The 20,816-nt window shown below is 35.8% G+C and overlaps 1 protein-coding gene and 1 pseudogene across 1 annotated transcript; one reads left to right on the top strand and one right to left on the bottom strand.

Annotated features, from left to right (window-relative positions):
• Positions 1-214: 214 nt before the first annotated feature.
• Positions 215-2,156, top strand: LOC131021639 (uncharacterized; annotated as a pseudogene).
• A 3,397-nt stretch (positions 2,157-5,553) lies between these two features.
• Positions 5,554-10,187, bottom strand: LOC131021638 (elongation factor Ts, mitochondrial-like). Its single transcript, XM_057950893.1, has 9 exons — positions 9,679-10,187; positions 8,834-9,178; positions 8,408-8,580; positions 7,999-8,085; positions 7,596-7,770; positions 7,259-7,443; positions 6,867-6,992; positions 6,354-6,442; positions 5,554-5,907 (listed from the first exon to the last, which is right to left on the bottom strand). Exons 2-9 carry the CDS (start codon positions 9,147-9,149, stop codon positions 5,862-5,864), a joined length of 1,197 nt encoding a protein of 398 aa, XP_057806876.1. The 5' UTR covers positions 9,150-9,178; positions 9,679-10,187; the 3' UTR covers positions 5,554-5,861.
• Positions 10,188-20,816: the final 10,629 nt, after the last annotated feature.

The raw sequence follows: 20,816 nt of genomic DNA, 5'->3' as shown, positions 1-20,816 counted from the left end.
GTTCCTTTTCTTCAAAAGGAAGTGGAAGACACGGACACCAAAGTGTTGGAGTTCAAGAAAGAATGGGCCACAAAGGGATGTTCTATTTTATCCGATGGATGGCGTGATTCGGTGGTGCAAAAGGATATTGTGAACTTCCTTGTCAATTCTCCAAAAGGGTTCGTGTTCATCAAATTGGTGGAAGTATCCGAAGTTGTGAAAGACGCAATCACTTTGTTTCAAATGCTTGATTCTATTGTTGAGGAAGTTGGAGAGGCAAATGTTGTGCAAGTGGTGATGGATAATGCATCTAACTATGTCAAAGCGGGTAAGAAATTTAAATCATCTTCAATTTTATACAATCACTTTATTATTTTTTTAAGTATTAAAGCTTTTAATCTTTTATGATAGGGAAATTGCTTATGACAAAAAGACCACATCTTTATTGGACTCCATGTGCCGCACATTGCGTGGACTTGATGTTGGAGGATATTGGAAAGCTTCCAAAGATCAAGAATGCCCTCAAGAAGGCGATCTTCATGAATGGTTATATATATAACCACGTCGTCGTTGTCAACATGATGAGAAGATTCACAAATCAAAGGAATTTGCATCGACCGACGGTCACAAGGTTTGCAACTTCCTTTATCACTCTTGCACAATATCATAAGCAAAAGAACAATTTGAGGAAGATGGTGACTTCGGAAGAGTGGAATGCTTCAAAGTGGGCAAAGGAAGCGGGGGGAAAGAAGGTGACAGCTTATATTTTGCAAGACACATTTTGGAGGAATGTGTTGTATGTTCTTAAGTTGGGAGGTCCTTTTGTAACGGTACTTCGGATGGTTGATGGGGATAAAAAACCGGCTATGGGGTACATTTATGAAGCTATGGATAGAGCTAAGGAGGCTATTGCTAAGAGTTTTGGTCACAAGGAGGAGCATTACAAGAAGCGTTTGGGATCATTGATAAAAGATGGGATTGCCAACTTCACCGTCCTTTACATGCGGCCAGATACTTTCTTAATCCGGAAATCTATTATGATAATCCGGATCAAGTGAGTTGCCAAGAGATTGAGCAAGGCTTGTATGAATGCATTCAAAGGTTGATTCCCGATGAAGCAACTCAAGACAAGGTCATGGTTGAGTTGGATGCCTACAAAAATGCAGAGGGTCTATTTGGCAATGCAATGGAAATTAGACATAGAAAGGTCAAATCACCATGTAACATTTTATATTTGAAAATCTAATTAAGTGTTGAATTAATTAATGTTTCATATTCTAACAAACCGTCATTTTTAAAATGTCTATAGCGGATTAATGGTGGTCTTGTTATGGATCTTCAAGTCCCAACCTCAAATCATTTGCGATAAAATTTCTTAGCCTCACTTGTAATGCTACCGGATGTGAGAGAAATTGGAGTGTCTTTGATCATGTAAGCTATTATTTTATTTTACTTTGACTATAATACATAAATATGATTTTAACCTATTATCTTTTATATTTTTATAGCTTCATACCAAGAAGAGAAACCGATTGGCACAAGATCGGCTCAATAAATTGGTTTATGTGAAGTATAATCGTACTTTGGAAAGGCGATACAAGAGGAAAGACACAATAGATCCTATTCTATTAGAAGAGATTGATGATAGCAATGAATGGTTGGTTGGACATATGGATGGGGAATCTTCTAATGAAGATGATCTTGTGTTTGAGGATGGTGATTTGACATGGAATGTCGTTAGTAAGGCTTCGGGAGCTAATGATCCTATTTATAGCACTAGACGGGCATCTAGAGTTGATAAAGGAAAGAGTGTAGTTGCTTCGAGTTCGAGAAGGCTTTTAGATGAGAATGAAGATGCGGATGAGGAGAGGGAAGTGAATGAGATGGAAGAGGACATTGGTGAAGACAAAGATGATGGAGATGGGGATGACGCATTTGAGGATGATGGGCTTGAGGATGATGATTATTGATTACTTGTTTGATATTTGATCGTACTTTTAGACTTGCGTATTTTAAAACTTAAGTATTTGTGTGTTTTGGATTAAGTATATGTGTGTTTAAGTACTATTTGTGGTTTTAAGTTGTGTTTTTGGTATAAAATATAATGTAGGTAAATATATTAGAATTTTTTAGGCTTTACTGTGCCTCGCCTACGAAAAGCCCACGCCTGCGCTTAAAGCCCTGCGGCGCCTAGGCTCCGAGGCATGTTTGCGTCTCGTGCGCCTCGGGCTTTTTAAAACCCAGGAGACAGTACAAAAAAAATCTGTCCGCCCGAGTGATAAAAGAACCGGCCAAACACAATGTTTAGGACATTTTTTGTGGGCGGTGACATAGTGTTTCATTACAACCTTATATGTGTAAGCATATGAAATGTTTCACAGTCACATATTAATAGTAAAACATTATGATAGCGAACCAGGCACAACAAAAACATATCTCTATTTCTTAAGTAATACTCCCTTCGTCCTATGAAGTTTAAGCAATTTATTTTTGGCACAAATTTTAAAGAATTAGTATTTTGCGTATTAAGTATGGTAGGTGAAAAAGTGAAAAATGTGAATAAGGGAAAAAATTTATCATATGAAGAAAGTACTCAAGTTTCGTAGAATAACCTAAAAAAGAATACTGCTCAAGCTTCGCGGGATTGAAGGAGTAATTGACATGCAACATAAATTAATTTCTTAAGGATAATCATTGGTCACATTAGTGGTTAAAACGAATCCACTAATTAAAAAAATTACGTTACATTTGACAGCCCAAGTCATTAAAATATATTAATAGATATTTAGTTACTTTTTTGTATTGTGAAGAAAAAAAATATATTCTTTAATGAATAATGTGATGATTAGGTTGAGTGTACGCGTGCCAATAATCTTTCGTTTGCAAAATGTGAAGTGTATTAAAAGGGTTATATATTAGCCAGTAAATACATGAGCTTTTTATATTTTTTAAAATTTAATATGACTTTTATTATTAGCTCACAAATATACGAATTTAATATTTTTTTTCTGATTTTTGACATCGATATAAAAAAACTCTATTTATTGTTGAGGTGGAGGTCGAAATACATAATGTGGACTACAAAATATGCACTTGAATAGAGTAATTTGATTCATTATTTTGAATAGAGAATGAATGACATGGTATATCGGCCTTCACGTTAATAGTAAATTAGAATTTTTTTCTTGTCGATGTCAAAAATAAGAAAAAATGTTAAGTTCATGTATTTGTGGGCTAAAAATAAAAATCATATTAAATTTTAGAAAATATAAATAGTTCGTGTATTTACAGGCTAATAACCCGTATTAAAAAAAATATAAAATAACAATTTCAAATATAAACTTTATTGTTCAATTTCAGGTAATCAAGAAGGCCAAATAAAAAAAATGAATACTAAAATTTTATTTGAACAAATGAAAATATAGGTAAATTAAATTCTAGACACGATTAATGGTAGAAGTACCAAATCATTTCAAAGGAAAATCTTAGTATTGAAAATAAAAATACTCAATTATATATCTTATTAATCACGTAAAGTAAACATCATCTTATACATTATATTTTATAAATTTTTAAAATATCTTATAATTAATCTAATTAAGCTCTCAAAAGTAAGTTTACCCAAACGCCTTGTAAGACGATTTTTTGATAAAGGAGAGTGAAGAGGGTTTCAAACAAGCATGATGATGGAGAAGAAAACGACGCGTTTGGATACGCATCATTTTTCCAACATGAGAATAGAATTTCATATCATAATGTGTTTGCTTTGAGGTATAAGAAAATGATAAACTATATTTATCATATTATTCCTCGTTTACTTTGATGTATGAAAAATTCAATTAGGTTGTATAATTTTTCGAATAGCTCTTTATCCCTTGAGAAAGGGATAATTTTATACCCCTAAAAATGGTGGTATAATTTTATGTCACTTTATAACGAGTGGATAAATATATTATCCCTCAAATCAAATAATATAAAAAACGTGATCCTCACTTTAAGCGATAAATTTATATCACATTATATTATCCCTCTATTTAGAGGGATAAAAAGCAAACACATCCTAAGTGTTAGTTCGAGAATAAATTTCCAATTGGTCACAGTCAACGACATGTATATATCTATATATTATATAAAAGAGCAGTTTAACGGCTATATTTTCCTGCCAATAACTGCCGCCCATTTTTAAAATTCTAATTGACCGACTTTTTCGAAAGTTCTGAACACAATTTTAGTAAACTGTTTTTTATGGGATTTGAATTCAAGTTTTATTTCTTTTTTGTATTGCAGAATTTGAATGGGCGGAATTGTGCATGCAATGTTGTATATTATTTCTAATTATGTTTTTGAATAATAATAATAATATGATATACACTATTTACATACTTATTAGTGTTAAATTAACAACATATAATAACTATTTTAAGACAAATTGTTGGGTTGATAATAAAATTATTTATCTCGATATTTTTATATTTATTTTATTTATACTTTAGTTTACCATACGTTAAATAATAGTTTTTCTAAATTAAAATTAAGTATATAATGAATTTACACTTTACTATTTAGTAATATATTTTCAAGTTACGAATTCAGATATGTTTCTTATATCAATATATTTTCTTATTTTTTAAATTTATTTAATGTTATTTATAGTATTAATATTAAATTACCAAAAACATTATAAATATTTGCAACTTAATACTTAAATAACTAAACACATTACATATTTATAACTTAATACTTAATGATATATTTTTAAAATTAGGAAACCAAATATTGATTAATTTTATTTATGTTTTTGGTACTACATGTACGTACTCTATAATTCTTGAATAACATCAAATATTCAAGAGTATACCACATCATGAAATATACTTAAAGGTTGGAACTCCAGTTATGTTGTTGAGAAATAATGATCATGCAAATGAATTGTGTAATAAAACTTGATTGATGATAACATGACGGGGATACGATGTTTTGGAAGCGCAATTCTTATAGGAAATAATGCAAATAAAAAAGTTTCTAATTCCAAAAAAAAAAAATCATTGACTCATGTTGATCCAAAATTATCATTTAAGTTTGAACGATGAAAATTCCCTCTAATTGTCACTTATGCAATTACGATAAAAGTCAAGACATCTATTTCTTTCTCATGTTGGTTTATTTTTGTCAAGACCAATTTTTATACATGATTAATTATACGTTGCAGTGTCAAAAGTGCAAAATCAAGAAATGACTTAAAACTCTATTAACTTACACACAATATTTTATTTTTATATTTATTTATTTAAATTATTATTTAAGAATAACGCTCGTGTTGCACGTATAGGTGTACTAATGCTGATGAAACACGAGTTAGTTTGATTCACAGACTAATAGTCTCACCATTATTAGTTAGAGACTTGAGTGATTTCAGAGCTCGATAATATAAGTACGTCGTCATATATTTATTTTATTCCATCATAAACTTTATTGTGGGAATAGCAGCGGAAATACCTATTTATTTGTTTTCATTTATTTGAAGGTGTAGCACTTTGGGTAAATTCAAAAATAAAAATCACAAGTTTTTGTAACTTTTATGGACATAATAAAACATGTTATTGGATCATAAATCATGTAGTTCACCTAGGACATGCCATAATGCTTGATTGCAAGATGAAAATGCAAATGGAAAATGGTGATTATTCTAGTTCTAACTATCTCCTAGATATTTAGCAAAATTTATCAAAGTTGAGAAATGTGCAAAAATACAGTGACACCTCAAAAATCACCTTGAAATCCTTCAGGCGTTATGCATAAAGGTCCTAATATTCTCAATGTTATAGAAAGCTATTCGCCCCGATCTCTGTGATGTTAACACGGACGGGTTTGCGCTCCCGTCTTTAAGCAGTCTGAGACAGAGGTTCTGTTGCACCGGCAGCTTCGAGCCTGTACATAGAAAGCCAATCAGATGTGTAGGAATAAGGGAGAGAAACAGATGAAATAACAAAAAAGCAACCAACAATCTCGACTTGTAATCCTTGTTTTGTACTTCTTTTATGTTTTCCTGTTTTTTACGGATGCACGAAATAAGTTACATGAGCGTGAAACGTTTAATCCTCTGTTTACACGATGAATACAAAAATAATGTATACACAATGAATGGCTTCATTTTGGAGAAGATGATGAAGGAAGAAGTCTGCTTGAAGACAAACAAAGGGAACGGGAAGGAGGCACGATAAAAGAACGGAGTGGATCAAGAATGAGCTTTAGAAAAGATATGATGGTCAAATTGTGATAATACATGTAATGACATAAACCAAGAAATACCAAATGTTTACTTACTACATTATCCATGTTTATGAAGTAAGAGTATAAATGTAGACAGAAATTACCTCTTAACCCCTTCACCAACTTCAACTCTGAGAAAGTTCCCGATCTTCACGGTGGATCCAACTTCCTTCGACAGATTCTCCAGCACTTTCTGCAATAGTGGCATGATGTATTAATGATATAAACCGTAAAGTTGCAAACATAGTCCACAAAACCATTCTACACGCCACACAACCGTAGGTAATGCTACTAAAAAGAAGTCTCCTGTGAGAAGTTATACTCATAATTGGTTTTAAGCCAACTATTGTCATACACAGAGACTTCTCAAATTTGAGTAGCATTTGACTTGTAAGCCAATGAATGCTTCGTAATTTGAGCACCATCAATAGGACATAAAAGCTGCAGTAATGCTACAGATCAACAGCTAAAAGAGCCTTATAATAATCATTTGTAACCCTTCCATCGTTATTCCATTTAGCTTTAGAAGAATCAAGCATGGGATGCTTTATCAATCAAATAGTTGAGGCAAAATTACAAGCCAGAGAGAAGACAGGAAATTTCAAAGGCCAACTCACTGTTATGTTTACTGAATCATCCACGATAAACTTCTGCTCCAAGAGAACTACTTCCTCAAAATACTTTCTTAGTCGACCTTCAACCATTTTATCTATAGCCATCTGAGACTTCCCCGTTTTTTCTGCCTGCGTAATATAGCGACATACATTTACTACCAATACTGAAATATTGACATCCACGGCAACGAAGATTTACATTTAGAAGCTCCATGACTTGGACAGAGAATTTTACGGAGAGGGTTAAAAGCTAACATCCTCAAACATAAAATCTAGACCATCCAGTCTCACACTAGTACAATTGAAGGTAATGACATATATTTTTAGTTAACCATATCTAGAAGTTGTGTCTTAAAAGATTGCCACAACAAGATGATAAAATATCCAACAAGTACCTGAGACCTAAGAATATCACGTTCATTGCCAAGTGCATCAGAAGAAACATCTTCCTTCGTCAGGAACAATGGTTTCGCAGCAACCAAATGCATTGCTATTTGTGATCCAACGCGCTGAACAGCATCCAAAGGAGCATCCTTATCCTCTACCTCAAGAGATAAAAGTCCAGCAATGCGTCCTATACCTGAACTTTCGATTTAATATTAAAAATGACATAGCATTTCATATTAATTAATTCCAATATTTGAAAAGACACATGTATCAGTTCCTCGTATTAGTAAGAGAAGACTCGTACAAGAAATTAGGTCAAACCTTTACAACAAAATAGAAAGTTACCTGGCATGGGACTTGTATGAAGATACGTAGACACAACACCATATGAAGGTACAGATATTGCAAAACCCCCTCCAAGTTTTACATTCTCGCCCGTCATTACAGCCACCTCAGTAATTGCATTTTGAACTGTTTTCTCTCCAGTTAACTTAGGATGGTCAAAGTTTATCTTTAAATCCTGTAAAAGCAATATAATAGGAACCATGAACTTTAATTAAACCTGAGGAATAACATAGTGAGATTTTCAAGTAGAATTTGAAGTTAATTAAACCTGAGGAATAACATAGTGAGATTTTCAAGTAGAATTTGAAGTTAGAATAAAGCGCAATGGAAAAACAAATAGTACCATCATCCCTAGTCAAGAAATGTGTGCTCTTTTCCATACATTCCTAAGAAAGTTTCTCACCTCCAGAGACTCAGGACTGACTGGAATAGTTGCTGATGCTTGTGGAGAACCTTCGAGCACTAACGCAGACTTTGCCAAGCATAAGGCCTAGAAGAATCATAGTTTGCACAAAAGACATATTCGTGAACAGATCAAGAAAAAGGAACGGAATAACTGCAAACATCGGGAATCATAAATGAAAACTTAATCTTGGAAACAAAAGATCCTTGAAGAATATGATGTCTTTTTCTGTTTACCGGATATTACTTAATAAAAAAAAATACTAGCCAATATGATGTCATTTTGATGTCATTTTATGATTACAGAATATTACTTAATACAAAGATAGTAGCCAATTTATAGTGATAATGAAGTCAGTTTACAATGAAATAATAGAGAGCAAATGAGATCAGTTGAACACTATACATACCAAATGCTGAAATATTTCATTCCTAGCGACAAAGTCAGTTTCACAGTTGAGTTCAACAAGTACCGCCTTCTTCTCATCCTGAGCCAATGCAAGAAAACCCTCGGCAGCAGTTCGAGAAGATTTCTTTGATGCAAGTGCAACACCTCTTTTCCTTAACTCCTTCTGTGCAGCCTCTGCAACAACCCGTCATAAATTATGCATGCACAGATACAAAATAAGTACTATTTGAAAAGAAAAAGACTCTTTTCCTTAACTCCTTCTGTGCAGCATCTGCAACAACCCGTCATAAAATATGCATGCACAGATACAAAATAAGTTTGAAAAGAAAAGGAATCAATGCAATCTCTGCAACAACACGTCATAAATCATGCATGCACAGATACAAATTTGAAAAGAAAAGGAAAGAAGGCATATTTGTAGGCTCACCAATATCCCAGTCGCAAGCAACAAGAGCGGATTTCACTTCCTTTATTGGAGCACTTGTTCTCTCCCTCAGTTGTTTTATGAGATTAACTTGTTCAGATGAAGATACTTCGGATGAGTAATTCCGAGTGAAGTGTATTCCAAAGCCATTGATACATTTGGAATAGTTTGGAACTCCAGCTGCATTTCTCTCCGAGAGCATAGTAAATAACGCTCCTTTGTTGTGCGCAAAAGCAGAACCATGACTGTGATTGACCGGACTACTCAGTCTTTTGTATAGAATTTCAACCGGACGCTTCATGCCCCGTGTCAAGCCCATCTCAATTATAAAGGATTAACAGTCAAAACCTGATAAGACGAGAATTAAAAGATTTTCGAGATAATATGAATAAGGCAATGTTGTGTGCAACTCAAACAATGTATGCTCTAGGTATATGATGGTTATAACTGCAGTAGAAACATAAATTTCAAACACAATTCTACAATTCTATCAAAGCTCCTCTATCGGATAATACGGTGTCACTGACAATATTGAGCTGCATAAAACAACATATATGCCATAAAACTGTGCAGTATGTTGTATGAATTCTTGCACGAATCAAAACTAAATTCGAAAACCTCCAAAACTTATCTCGTCGCAAACTTAAACCAAATAAAGTATGAAACCCCCAACATTTCAAATCAAAAAATTACAAATCACAAGCAGAGAGTTAGCACAAAGTATAGATTATCTGAAAAAGGTTGAATCGCCAAAATGCCTTCAATTTTCAATCACGGAAGAAATCCATTTCTTTAATACGATGCATGGCCAGATCAAGAATCAAAACCCCAACTTTAGAGAGATTTACCTCGCGCCGAAGCCCTGCTGCAATGAAAACTGAAAATTTGGGTTCTCAGCGCCTGGGTTTGAGGGTTTAATTAATAAAGCTGTGAGAGAAAGGGACGATAGTGAGAGAGAGAGTGTGTGAGTTTAATTAATTTTATTAAATTCTCAAATAAAATATAAATATAAATATATAATATATTTATTACATAGTGCGTATATCTTGTCAAAAAAAATTATTGCATAAAAAGGAAATGCCTTTAATATACAATGTTAACCTTTAAGAAAGATTTTATCATAAATATATAAGGGTAATTTTGTCGAAACCTAAATTTAGGGGAATTTTAAGATTTTATCATAAAATATATAAGGGTAAACCTAAATTTAGGGGAATTTTTTTGTGGTAAGTACTGAGAGTAGATTTAATTACAAACTCAGACATTCACAAGCATAAAAATTCGATGAAATTCAGAGCATAAAAATTCAGATTTTGTCAAATTCGATGAAATTCAGAGCATAAAAATTCAGATTTTGTCCAAGTTTCTGATGATTCAGCACACAAAAATTCAGAGCATAAGATTTTGTCCGTCCAAATTTGTGATGATTCAGCACACAAAAATTCAGAGCATAAAAAGCGGGTGACAATAATAGAGAAGAGAGGGTGGGGTTTAAAGGGGATGATGTATCTATATTTATTTACTATTTTTAAATAAATTTGTATTCTCCCTTTCTTGGGGTTTAAAGGGGAGGTGATCTGAATTCTCTATTTTCAATTTTGACGATTATTTTATCAAAAAAAAAAAATTGACGATTATCAGTATGTAAAATTTCGATGTTCGATAAATTCAAATTTGAATTTAAATCCTACATCCTTTGAGCAAAACACCTAAATTTATTAATTAGACATTTTATTTTTATTTTTATTTTAATTGGAGAAACCAATTACGTGAGAGGGATCTAACTTTATTGGTAAGAATCTATCTATATATATATAGGCCACTCCCCTAGATAGAGAATAAAGACTAAATTTTTCATTGAATCACAATCAATGATTCAGATTGCATTCGAATTTAATTTTTTATATAATTAAAAATTAATGATTAGTATTTATTTAATCAAAAAATATATGTGTAAAAAATAAATTGACCCAATTCATTCCGTTGAACAAATGAATATGTGAGCTTTAATCTCGGAGGACAAGCATGTGTGGCCTCCACGTTTTGACTCTATAATAAATACGATAGAGATCCACACTTTCTAATCGTAGCTTCTCAAATTTACCAACATTCATCCTTCATTGTCATCGCCACTCCAACACTACTATTACCACTACCAACCCGTGATAACTGAAGAAAAGAGACGAAAAAGAAGGTAACATTATGCCAACAAGAATAAAGAATAAAAGAATAAGAAGGAACTGAAGAAAAGAGATGAAAAGGAAGGAAACATTCTGCCAGCAAGAAGAAAGAATAAGAAGACGGTCTGAATAAAGAAGAGAAGAAAAAGGAGGCGCATAGAGAAGCAGAGTTATGATGAAAGAATTAAAACAAAAAATAGAGTGAAGATGAAGAAACGACATAATTTAGACTGATTTAGAAATAAAATTAGGGCGGCTTTATATTGTTTTTTTGTCTTCAACAAATGATTTCATACATCTTAACATTATCCATGAATAAAAGCAATGAGCATCAAGTATTTTGTCTAATGTCTGATTATTTGGAGATTTACAAAATATTCAAGTATTTCTGTATATCTACAAAATGTTCGACTTAATCCATGGATTCTTCAGTAAGGCGGAAAAAAAATCAAACTTCGAAAACACCCTAATAGGCTGCCGCCTTACCTCACTTCTGTCGTCGGTCGAAGGGACGGGGCAAGCCGGCGAGGGCTAGGCGGCAGCTACCGTCGGACGACAGAGAGAGACCGAGAAAGAGTGCAAACAACAAATAGACGGTGATTATGTGTGGCCTAGATGAAGTCGTTGAGCCTTGAGGGAGTTGACGAGTTGGAGACGACAGTATAAGTTGGATGCGGAGGATTCTTAATTTGCAGAGTTTGAGAGATTTGGGAAAGTGAAGAGAGGCGCATAGGAAAAAAAAGGGGGGGTTACTAAGTAGGGTTGTAATCGAATCGAATCGAAGCGAATATCACCATTTCGAATACGAATCGGGCAATTTCGAATCGAATCTCGAATCGAGCAAAATTATTCGATTCGTTTACAACCCTATTACTAAGTGAAGTACTGCTATTTTATCATCATTCTTCGAAATAATTAAATCAAATTTTGGGCTTTTTGGTTCCACTTCAAAAGAAAAATGGGCTTTATGGTATGTTAGGCTTTCAATTTAATTAAATTTGAATTAGAATATTTATTGAGCTTTCAAGAACATAGTCCAAAAGTATTAGTACAATTATTTTTGAAACAATGGTGTCAAATGGCCACATTGAACATGCAAAAACAATATTTGACCACTAATTGAAAAAACACAAATTATGGTCATTAATTAGGCAATATGCCTAATATACCCCCTAATTGAGCAGACTGGGTAGGGTCAGGAGCGCGGGTCGCGTGCCGGGTAGGATCAGGCACGCGGGTCGGGTTAGGCACTTATGGCACTATTAGTGCCATAAGTGCCAACGAAATTTTTTTTTTACTCCCCGGCCCCTGCCATGTCTACCCCCCAGACCCCCGACCCCACCCACCCCCAAGCCAAAATGAACTTTTTAAACACTTCCCCTAGGGTTTAGATATTCCATTCAGAGTTTAGATTATCCATTTAGGGTTTAAATGTTCCATTTAGGGTTTAGATGATGTTGTTGTTTCTATATTTGTTCTGCATGTTTGGCACTTATGGCACTAATAGTGCCATAAGTGCTAAAAAGACCATTTTACTTTATTTTATTTTGGATTTTCGTTGACACTTATGGCACTATTAGTGCAATAAAATAATTTAACAAAAGTAAAATTTGATTTATTTTTATCTAGGGGGAGTAAAAAAATTTTTGTTTTTGGCTTGGGGGTGGGTGGGGTCGGGGGTCTGGGGGGTAGACAGGGCAAGGGGAGTAAAAAAAATTTCGTTGGCACTTATGGCACTAATAGTGCCATAAGTGCCTAACCCGACCCGCGTGCCTGATCCTACCCGGCACGCGACCCGCGCTCCTGACCCTACCCAGTCCGCCCAATTAAGGGCAAAAACGTCCCAAAGCTATAAAAATGGCCAAAATTTATGTTTTTTCAATGAGTGGCCAAAATTTGTGTTTTATGATCCATTTTGGCTATTCCAAAATTTTACTCATTATTTTTTGTATGATTATATATATATATATATATATATATATATATATATATAATAATACTTCAATAAAATTAAAATTACAATTTAATGTATTCTTAGTTATTATTTAAATTTTGGTAGTTATTATGGATGTGTTATTTGAAACATATACATATATGATTTGAAGTATTATATACACAAATTATATATTCTTTATAAAAATAAGTAGTTAAGTAGTAATTTATATATAAAAAAAGAACAAACATTACATATAGTAAATAATTTATTTAAAGCAAATAATAGTATAGAAGCTCAAAGATAATAAACAATAAATATAAAAGCTCAATTAGAAAACGATGATAATATAAGAACAAAATTGCACTTTTCTATATTTCGTGAGGATTATTGTATTCTGCATGTAATATCAAAAGATGTACTTAATTCCATTTTTTTTAAAGAAAGATACTATATTGAATCCTATTAGAGTAAAAATATACTGCTAACCATTACAAAAGAAAAGGGTTAATAGCCGAAAAATACATGAATTATCATCGAATTTGCAAATTGCAAATGACCTTAAAAAATAGCCTCAGAATACATCACCTTTTAATTTTGTTGTAATTTGCACACGCGTTGACCAACACATTAATCGGTGTTGATGTGGCTCCCGGAATTTGCCGACGTGGATGCTCCGGCGTTCAAGTAATGCGACGTCATTTTGTAGTTATATTCTAACACTCAAAACGACGTCGTTTTGTGTGAGTCTACTTAAAAAAATAAAAAAATAAAAAATAAAAAAAGAGGGAAACATCATCGCTCAGGCCAGCCGGATTCCGACATGCCCACTCTTTTATCACTCCTAGCCGCCGCACCCTGCACACCATCGCCGGACGCCAACCTCCGCCACCGGATTCTGCTACCACCGCTCAGGCCAGCCGCTAGAGCGTGCCCTCTTTTTCTTCCCTGGCCCATTGCGCCCCAGATTCGCCGCCATCCTCCATCTCCGCTGCGCCGCACAGCGCGACCTTGTCTCCAGTCGTCGCCTTCCACCACCACGCCACGACACAAACACCACACCATGACCACCTCACAACGCGACGACACGACACAAACACTACACCACGATTCGCCGCCTGGAACCCTAGGTACCCAATTTCAGTCTCTTCCCTCGATTCTCTCTTCAATTCCCGGCGACCACCGAGCCCTAGATCTTCAGTTTAGTTTATCATAGATCTACCAAGTTTGCAGCCGTCGGTCTTCCATCCCCCAATCAACGCCGCCTCTGCAAAACCCCCAAATCCCCCGCAATCGTCGATTTTTTCTTGTGTTTCGAAAATGTTCGAGATTAAGGTTGCTGTTTCTCGAGGGCTGGTGTTTCGAAAATCTTGAAGAATTTTTATGGATTGTGATGTTGTATGTGTTGCTTTGAGAGTGCTGCTGTGAGAGAGTGCTGCTGTGAAATGGGGCTTCCATTGGTGGCGGGTTCGCCGGAGGAGGTGACTGCGTGTGCTGCATAATTGGGGATTAGTTTAATTAAAATTTAAGAAGACGTCCAAAACGACGTGGTTTTGAACGCGTGTCTTGACAACGTGTAAAAAATGCCACGCAATATATCATGTAATGTCCACGTAATCACCGATCAAACTTATTCTTTGCCGGAAATTTCGCCGTGTGCAAATTACAACAAAATTAAAAGGTGATGTATTCTGAGGCTATTTTTGAAGGTCATGTGCAATTTGCAAATTTGGTGATAGTTCATGTATTTTCCGCCTATTAACCCAAAGAAATATATCAACAAACAATAATCTATATATATTAAAGTAAAGAATTTAGTTGCAAAAATTTCTCTCCAAAACTATCATTGATTTATCTAATGAATATTAGATTTATATTTTTTACTTTTGATTAATAGATCATGATTGCTATCCATCAAATACTTTATTGATATATAAATAAAAGTATCTTTTAAAAGTATATTTTATATTTCATCCGTCCCCCATAAATATGCATAATTGACCATGGTACGGGACGTTAATAAAAAAATTGTTTGAAGTATTGATAGTTGAGAAATGATATCACATTGAGAATATTGTTAAGTAGATTAATTGTGCGTAAATAGTGTAAGTTATAAGAATAAAATTGTAAAAATTATATATATGGTAGTATCCAAAAATAGAATGTGCATAAATTTAGGAGACATACCAAAAAGGAAATATATGCATAAATATGGGGAGGGAGGGAGTATCATTTAGTGATGAGTTCATCTATTAAATAAAATAGGCAGTGAAAGAAAATAAAAGAATAATATACTCATAATTTATGTTTACAATATTGTTTATGTTTTAAAATATTCTTGATTCTTATACTCCCTCCGTCCCAATAATGTTGTTGTCTTTCTTTTGGGCACAGAGATTAAGGAGTGTGAAATTAGTGTTATAAAAAATAGAAGGTCCACATGTTTAAGAAAAAGTAAGTATAGCTTAACCCCCTTCTCAAACATGTCTCTCTCACTCGGCACTCTCTCCCTCAACATACATTATGCAGACGCTACCCCGCCGGCGACACCATGTTTAACTCCGGCGACGACAACAGTAGGCGAAGCCACCTCTCTGATTAAGCCGAGCAGTAGCGGGAGCAGCCACTGCCAATTCGTGTCTTTCTAATTCGTGTGAAGAAGAGGCAAGAATTTTTTATTTCCGGTGAGAAACATGAAACATGAATTCAACAAAAAAAAATTCAAGGAGAAGAACTAATCAACACTCTGCAAATTCAGTAAACAAGAAGAAGAAAACCAATTCAAGGAATGCTCTGCAAATTCAAGAACAGAAGAACAAAATCTCTAATTTCTATCCCCTTCTATCCCTCTTCTTTAATTCCTAAATTCCAGACGAGATTCGCCACTAACCACCACTTCTGAGAAAAATAGAGTAGGAGAGGCGAAGTACCATGAACGGTGGATGAGAGAAGAGGCGACCCGACGGCTAGAGGCGGCATGGGAAGAGAGGCAAGAGGCGGAGGGTGCTCTTCGTTGTCACTACAACGAGTCCGACAAGCCCTAATTTCTGGGGGATTACAGAGGGGGAAAGGGGGAAGCAGCGGCGCCGGCGGAACAGAGGGGAAGGGAGCGGCGGTGGCTGTGGAGTTACAGAGGGGGAAAACGGCAGCGGATTTAGAAATGGGGAAGGTGGGAGGCGGCGTCGGCGGAACAGAGGGAAAGGGAGGGGCGGCGCCGGTTGATTTGTAGAGGGGAAATGGTGGAGCGAATTTAGAGAGGGAGAAGGGGGGAGGTGGTGGAGAGAGAGCCGAGTAGATGTGATTTAGGGAGGGGCGGGGTTAATTAGAATCATGTTTAAGTAGAAGTTAATTAGCCTTAATTAAAATTTACCTAAAAAGAAATGAGACAAGATTATTGGGACAAACCAAAAAAGAAAGTGGGACAAGATTATTGGGACGGAGGGAGTAATTAATTGGTGAACAAATCAATATATTTTGTATTAATTTTAATATATATTATAATGTTTGTCTTATAATATTTGACCTTAGCATATAAATATTCAATTATACACAAAAAATTCTATAAGATACTCATATTATGTAAAACATCGGTACAAAGTTATACTTTTAGCAATGAAGTTATATACGTTTAGTTACTATAGAATATAATTGCAATCATATTTACCTTTTTTCGCTTTTTTATTATGATATCTTAAGAAATTATATTTAGTATGTTTAGTATAGTCAATGCCATGAGTTTTATAATATTAAATTGGCAGTTATTTTACAAAATTGCATATAAAAACAAAATAGTTATTTATATTCATTACGTTGAATGATCTTATTTTTATCTTTTATACAAGAATAAAATACTCCCTCCATCCACAAAATAACTTCTTAGAAGGGAGTGACACAGGTTTTAAGAAAAAAAGTCGTAGAGAGTATTGAAAGTGAAGAAAAAGTTATTGAGTGTATTGAGAATGATGAAAAGTTGTTTTAATTAGTATTGAGAGTGGTGGGGTATAGTCCAAAAATAGGTAGGAAGTTCTTTTGTGCACGTCCCAAAAAGAAAAAATAGGAAGTTGTTTTGTGGACCGATAAAGTATTATTCTTAAAATATAATTATAAAATAATATGTAAATTCACCTAGAATAATCCGTACAAGAGAGTTCAAATGAGTGAATTTAGTCAAATAATTATTAAATGACGATTTTATATATAAAAAAGAAAAGAAAAAACCCAAAAAAACCCTTGAAAGCACAGAAGGAGCAGACTAAGGGCCGAACCTCATTAAAACCTTTTCACGGAAAACCCAGTGGGAAAAACCGTGAAAAGGAAAAAGAGTACTCGTCTAAACACAAAACGAAAGAAGGAAAGAGCGGAAGGGAAAGTTTCCGGAACTCCGGCCTAACCATCGTCCCCAAACTATCCCGGCTCTCACCCCAAGAAAAAAAACTAAACGGCCGGTTAGACGCCGTCGCCGTAAGAAGAACAAACCCAAACAAAGAAAAAGCAGAGCAAAACATCCGGGTATATGCCATCTCCGTGAGCACTCCACAACCTCCAACCCCAAATCCAAACGTCGGCCAATTGATCGAAGAAAAACCCAAACCAAGATCTCCCCAAACAGATGGCGACAAAACCAAGAAAAAGCCGAACCAAACAACAACCCACCAGCCCCAACTACCGTTTCTGACGCAGATGGCTATGCGAAGCCATGTCAAGGCGAACCGCAGCCCTAATCTCCTCAATCTCGTGCGGCCACCACCCTTCCGAACGTTGTTGGTTAGCCATTAAATCTGCCGCCTTGTTTCCTTCTCTAAAGATGTGAGAAACCTGCAGCGAGAAAGCATCTAACATCTTTAAAATCCTATTCCACGCCACCTTAAAACGCCAAGGCACATTTAAAGAACGAGAATTAAGAATGGATATCACGTAGGTGGAATCTGCTTCAATCCAAAGCTTGTGCCATCCACGATTGTGAGCAATTTGAATCGCTGAGATAACAGCCAGGAGTTCCGCTTCGAAGGCAAAACCCGAGCCACCTTTGAAGTGAAAACAACCACGCACCACATTCCAGTTATCTCTAAACACCCCACCTGCAGCAATAGTGCCCGGAGCTCCCGTCGCCGATCCATCAGTATTCACTTTGATCCACGGCGCCACAGGTGGCCACCAATGCACCTCGACAAACTCCGGAGGAGGAGCACTCCTGGTAGTAACACCCACTGCCCGGAGAATCAGATAATCCGACCAAGAATTCCACATGTAGCCTAATTTAGAAAAGTTATCATCAATCTCTTTGAAAGCAACTTTCACAGTGTGAATGACACGACTTGCTTCGAACTTTTGATTATCAAAGATACAATTGTTTCTCTGCATCCAGATGGCCCAGATGATCGTGATGATACCCACTTTCCAGAAATTACCGGTGAGGGGACTAAGTTTATACTGCCAAGCTGCAACCAAAAAACTATGAATATCATTCTCTTGCAACCCTTGCGTGAAATTAAACCACCCAAGTAACGTAGCCCAAATATTCTTCACACGCTCACAATTCCAGAAAAGGTGATCCTGAGACTCACTTCCTTTTAAGCAAAGCAAACAGACGTTAGGCATGATCATACCGTAGCGGATAAGGCGATCATAAGTCGGCATTCTATAATGAAGAAGACGCCAACAGATCAAAGAACGTCGAATCGGAATAAAAGATTCCCAAAGCCAAGAACCCCAAGACACCTTCGGATAATGATGACAATGCTTGTTGAAGGCCAACGCAGTAGTGACATTCCCTTGCAACGAGGGTTTCCAGAAACGCACATCTCCCTCATAACCAAGAGGAGTGAGTAAAATATCACATACTATCTCAGGAAAAGCATTAACAAAGGCTTGCGTGAAATGCCAGACCCCATCGTAGAAATAATCAGCCACCGATTGAGTAAGAAACGGAAGCATGAAAAGCGGAATACCGCATTTATTCATAAGATTATACCCAAGCCAGTCGTCATACCAGAACGAAGTAGAAGTGCCGTCACCAATATACGAGTACGAATCCGCCACCAAGCCATCAATTTCCTCACGTAAGCTCATCCAGATAGTAGAAGCAGCCACCAGAGATTTACAACGCCCAAAGCGATCGAGATATCTATCTCTAATCAAATCATATCCGAACTCACACCCACCAACCACCTTCTATGCCATTTTCATGAGATAGCTCTTATTCATCATTTCGAATGACCTAACCCCGAGACCGCCCTCCTCCTTAATCGAGCAGAAAATTTAGTCAAATAATATTTGTACATAGATTTTGCTTAAATTCAGCGATTTGCCCGAAAATGATCCATAGAGACACCTTGAAGACTTTGATTTTGTAGTTTTATATTTCAAACTAATACTCAACTCAATTTTTTTTTTTTATCAAAACACAATTAAACGTTGTTGTACTTTGATTTTATATTCCAATTGACCATTGTATAATTTTTTTCGTTTTATTACGTATTCTAGTTTTATAATCCATATTATTGGATCTTTTTTAAGGGATTTATAAATCCGTTAACTTTTCCATTAATTATATTGCGCATAAAAATTTATCGTTAAACTTGTAGTTAGAATGTGAAGGAAAACCTCAAAGCTTATGTTTCTATTTGAGACTTGTTTGGAAATACTAAAAAGACAATCAAATAGTTCGAAAAAAATTGAGAAAAATTTACAAGAAAAGGAGTGCTCAAAGAAGAAGATACAATATGATGATTTACATGTACAATTTTATTTGTTATTATGATAGAGTTAAGGCAAAACTCAAGAAGTAAAATACGTACTGTAATATCTCTCCTCAACTGAGGCCTACGGCAAGCCGTCCCAAACACAATAATAATTCTCAATACCTAGAATGATCCAGAAAACTCCTATAAATACTAACCCTAAGCCCATGCACAGCGGGCTGACCCAAATAATTAAAAGAACAATAAAAGGAAATAATCATAATAAGGAAATAACCAAAACTATTATGAAATAATAATTTAGTACTGGGCCACAGCCCTCTTCCCGCGAGTATAGACCCTCCACGGAACTCGGGCTCGATCTCTATCAACTGCTCGATCTCTATCAACTGCCTCTCCCACTGAAACAGCCTTGTCCTGATAAGGCTGAAGTAAGGGAACTGACCACGTACGTCCGCAATGTCCATCCAAGTCGCTTCATCATCATGTAATCCATTCCACTTGATCAATACTTGCTCAATCGACTGGCCCTCTCGTACTGTCGTTCGACGCTGTAGCACTGCCTCCGGCAAGTAAGGAGGGTCAACAGATAACAAATCTTCAGGTAGCGTCGGTTCGGCTTGTACCTGCCCAATGGCCTTCTTAAGCAGCGAAACGTGGAATACCGGGTGAACTCTACAAGTCGCTGGCAGCTTCAAACGATAAGCCACTGCACCCACGCGGGCTTCAACTTCAAAAGGCCCGAAGAAACGAGGCGCCAACTTGGGATTACCAGCCTTGAACAAGGTTGTCTGTCGATACGGTCGAAATTTTAGATAAACGAAGTCGCCCACCTGTAACTCAACATCCCGGCGGTGCTTGTTTGCTTCTCGAACCATACGCTGCTGTGCTCGCTCAAGATGGAACCGTAATTGATCCAATATGACGTCACGAAAACGTAATGAGTCCGCCAAGGCCTGAACTCGAACCTCCCTCGGCAAAAAACGCATCAAGGTAGGTGGGGGCCGACCATAAACCACCTCAAACGGCGTGGTACCTGCTGCAGTGTGATATCCTGTATTGTAACAATATTCGGCCCATGACAACCATTTTCCCCACTGTTTTGGTCTTTCAGAGGAAAAGCAACGAAGATACGTCTCCAAACAACGGTTGAGCACTTCGGTTTGACCATCGGT

Source organism: Salvia miltiorrhiza, chromosome 4 (genome assembly GCF_028751815.1).
Source record: "Salvia miltiorrhiza cultivar Shanhuang (shh) chromosome 4, IMPLAD_Smil_shh, whole genome shotgun sequence".
Taxonomy (NCBI): Eukaryota; Viridiplantae; Streptophyta; class Magnoliopsida; order Lamiales; family Lamiaceae; genus Salvia; species Salvia miltiorrhiza.
The sequence above is the reverse complement of the archived record's forward strand: the minus strand, read 5'-3'. Positions and strand labels throughout refer to the sequence as shown.

Excerpts from the sequence above, each read along its gene's own strand:
- LOC131021638 (XM_057950893.1), bottom strand. The coding sequence starts at position 9,149 with ATGGGCTTGACACGGGGCATGAAGCGTCCGGTTGAAATTCTATACAAA. Across the intron at positions 8,086-8,407 it reads ATGAAATATTTCAGCATTTG|GCCTTATGCTTGGCAAAGTC; the intron begins GTATGTATAGTG and ends TGATTCTTCTAG. Across the intron at positions 7,771-7,998 it reads TCAGTCCTGAGTCTCTGGAG|GATTTAAAGATAAACTTTGA; the intron begins GTGAGAAACTTT and ends TTGCTTTTACAG.